At 37.0% G+C, this 2270-nt stretch overlaps 1 protein-coding gene across 1 annotated transcript in view; it reads right to left on the bottom strand.

The window, feature by feature from the left end:
• The window catches only part of LOC106535928 (plasminogen), a 6202-nt gene extending 5055 nt beyond the window's left edge, over positions 1-1147 (bottom strand). Inside the window, exon 1 of the mRNA XM_014033080.1 lies at positions 1018-1147. Coding sequence (XP_013888534.1) covers positions 1018-1066 — 49 coding nt within the window. The 5' untranslated portion in view covers positions 1067-1147. The remainder of the gene's footprint in view (positions 1-1017) is intronic.
• Between the last annotated feature and the right edge of the window lie 1123 nt (positions 1148-2270).

The following is a 2270-nucleotide window of genomic DNA, read 5'->3' as shown; positions in this document are numbered from 1 at the left end:
ATATAATGAAATGTTATATCAGTTTTATTACATTGTTTTGTAGCATTGTTTGTGGGGGGTCCCTGGCCAGAATTTGATGCTGTTTGAAGGTCCATTGCGTGGAAAAGCTTGGGAACCTCTGTTTTTATAAATCTACACACATGTATGTTTAATAAAAAGAACATTTTTGAGACAGTCCATACAAATAAAAAAATTTAAATCATAAATATCGTAAAAAAATTTGTAGCCTAATTTTTTACCAGTGACGTAACGATGTACTTAAGAACCAATGTTTGCAGACAACAAGTCAACGACCCGACGAGCCTCTGGTTGGATTTGGAATCAAAATTTCAACCATCTCAACACGTTGAAAAATCTTACGTGAAATGTTTTAACCAYAACAGTCATCTGCTAATACGCTAACATTTAGCTCAGTTTCTGAAAAAAATCATTGATCTACAGCAATCTCTTTGTTTACTAAGATTGGTGAGTTGTGGCGGCCATCTTGAATTGGATTGAATCCAAAAGACGATTAGTTGTATATGTTCGTCCAAACATGATTTTGTGAGAATTTTAATAAAATCCATCCAGCGTGTACACAACAACAGAACATAAACTCACACCGACATCAGTAAAAACATGTTTGCTATACCCTTTCACTCTTTCACTCGTCCAGGCGGTCAGGGCTCAGTTTATAAAGACAAAAGAAACTGATTGTTATTGCAACTATTTAGCCTTTTACTGCTTACAGTAAATACACAGAAAAAAAATGTTTTAATTACAATAATCCACACTAAAAGCTTTTTGATTGGGCCAATTTCTGCAGTTCCAGATCAAGACAAATGTGGAGTTTTGAGAAACAAATCAAGAAAATCAGTGAACCGGGTCATCTCCTTTCACATCTTTCTTTGTGTTTCTGTCTTTTCAACATAAAAGTTTGATAAAGAAGTGCAAATGCTTTTCTCTCAACACATTTCTGCTTGATTTAAAGTAAAAAGTACTACAAAAATGCCAAAATTTACTCCTGACACGTCTTACCAGCRCTGATGAAGGCTCCCAGGAGAAATGCTGCTTTGTACAGGTCCATGTTGAGGGTCCTGGTCTAGCAGCTCATCATCAACACCCAGATGTCCCTGCAGGTTTATTAATCAGGTCCTTATAGCGTGTGACAAGGACAAACAGGACAGCTCGGTCAATCATTGGCCTGATCAGGACAGCAAACAACAACAGGTCAAACTCCATGCTTATGGGAGATTTCAGCACAGTCCTGCATTAAAGTGTCTCAGCATTTGATTCAGAAACAGACCCGTGTTGTTCGGGTCTTGCGGTGTTCTGGGGAAAGACAAGTCGTCGGCAGGAGAGCATGGAGTTTTAACAGGTCCTGAGGGAACCGGGACAGTTTAAATATCGTGCTTTACAAGGTTTCATCCAAAACAGCTAAATCTGACCGCAGTGTTTGGTGTGAAAGCTGGGGAGCGATAAGCATTCCTTTGAGTAATCCTAGGCCTTTGATTTAATCATGATTGCTTCATAGTCTTGTAATGAGTTGGTTGATAAGTGAGCAAAACAAAAAAGACAAGATTTAGTAAAAAATGTTTGCATGTTGTTATTCACAGAATAAAACTTAAGATCTGTCTTTTTTCCCCCACTGTTGAGGTCTAAACTGGATCAAACAGGATCATGGTCTGCAGTTCATCTCCAGCTGAGAGATCACTGCACTCATCTGCAAACAAATGATTTGGAAACAGCCTGAGTCACACGGTTCAGTCGGTCACAACTCCATGTTTGGTTTTCGTTGCACCACAGACTAATGCGCGTGTAAAAATGTGTCATAATTTGGGGGTTTTGGGTTATATAGTGGCTACGGTGTGCTAAGTGTAAAATAAAATGTTAAAAATGTCATATTTTAATTATTGAGCTCACTTTCTGAGTGTAAAATCCTGGTTAAAATTCAACCTGGAAAGACTCACAGAGAAAGCGAAAGCAGTTAAAGAGTTTTATTGAAATGAATGAATAGGAGCACGGCGCTCTGCTTTGGTGCTCGAGCTCCAGCAGAAGACATGAGTGAGGTGAGAAAAGTCTTCCAGTCTGAATTTACACCTGGGCTTCATTTTTTTCCCACTAACATTTTATTATTTACCTCACTGCTCATACATTTCACTAATTTTCATAAAATGTTAAATGTAAACAATATAATTTATTTCTAAATGTTAAATCTTAAATCTAAATGTAAAAATTAAATCTTAAAGATTGTTAAAGTTTATATTTAAGTATTTCAGAATGTAATACAG

This window comes from Austrofundulus limnaeus, unplaced genomic scaffold (genome assembly GCF_001266775.1).
Source record: "Austrofundulus limnaeus strain Quisiro unplaced genomic scaffold, Austrofundulus_limnaeus-1.0 Scaffold1619, whole genome shotgun sequence".
Taxonomy (NCBI): Eukaryota; Metazoa; Chordata; class Actinopteri; order Cyprinodontiformes; family Rivulidae; genus Austrofundulus; species Austrofundulus limnaeus.
The sequence above is the reverse complement of the archived record's forward strand: the minus strand, read 5'-3'. Positions and strand labels throughout refer to the sequence as shown.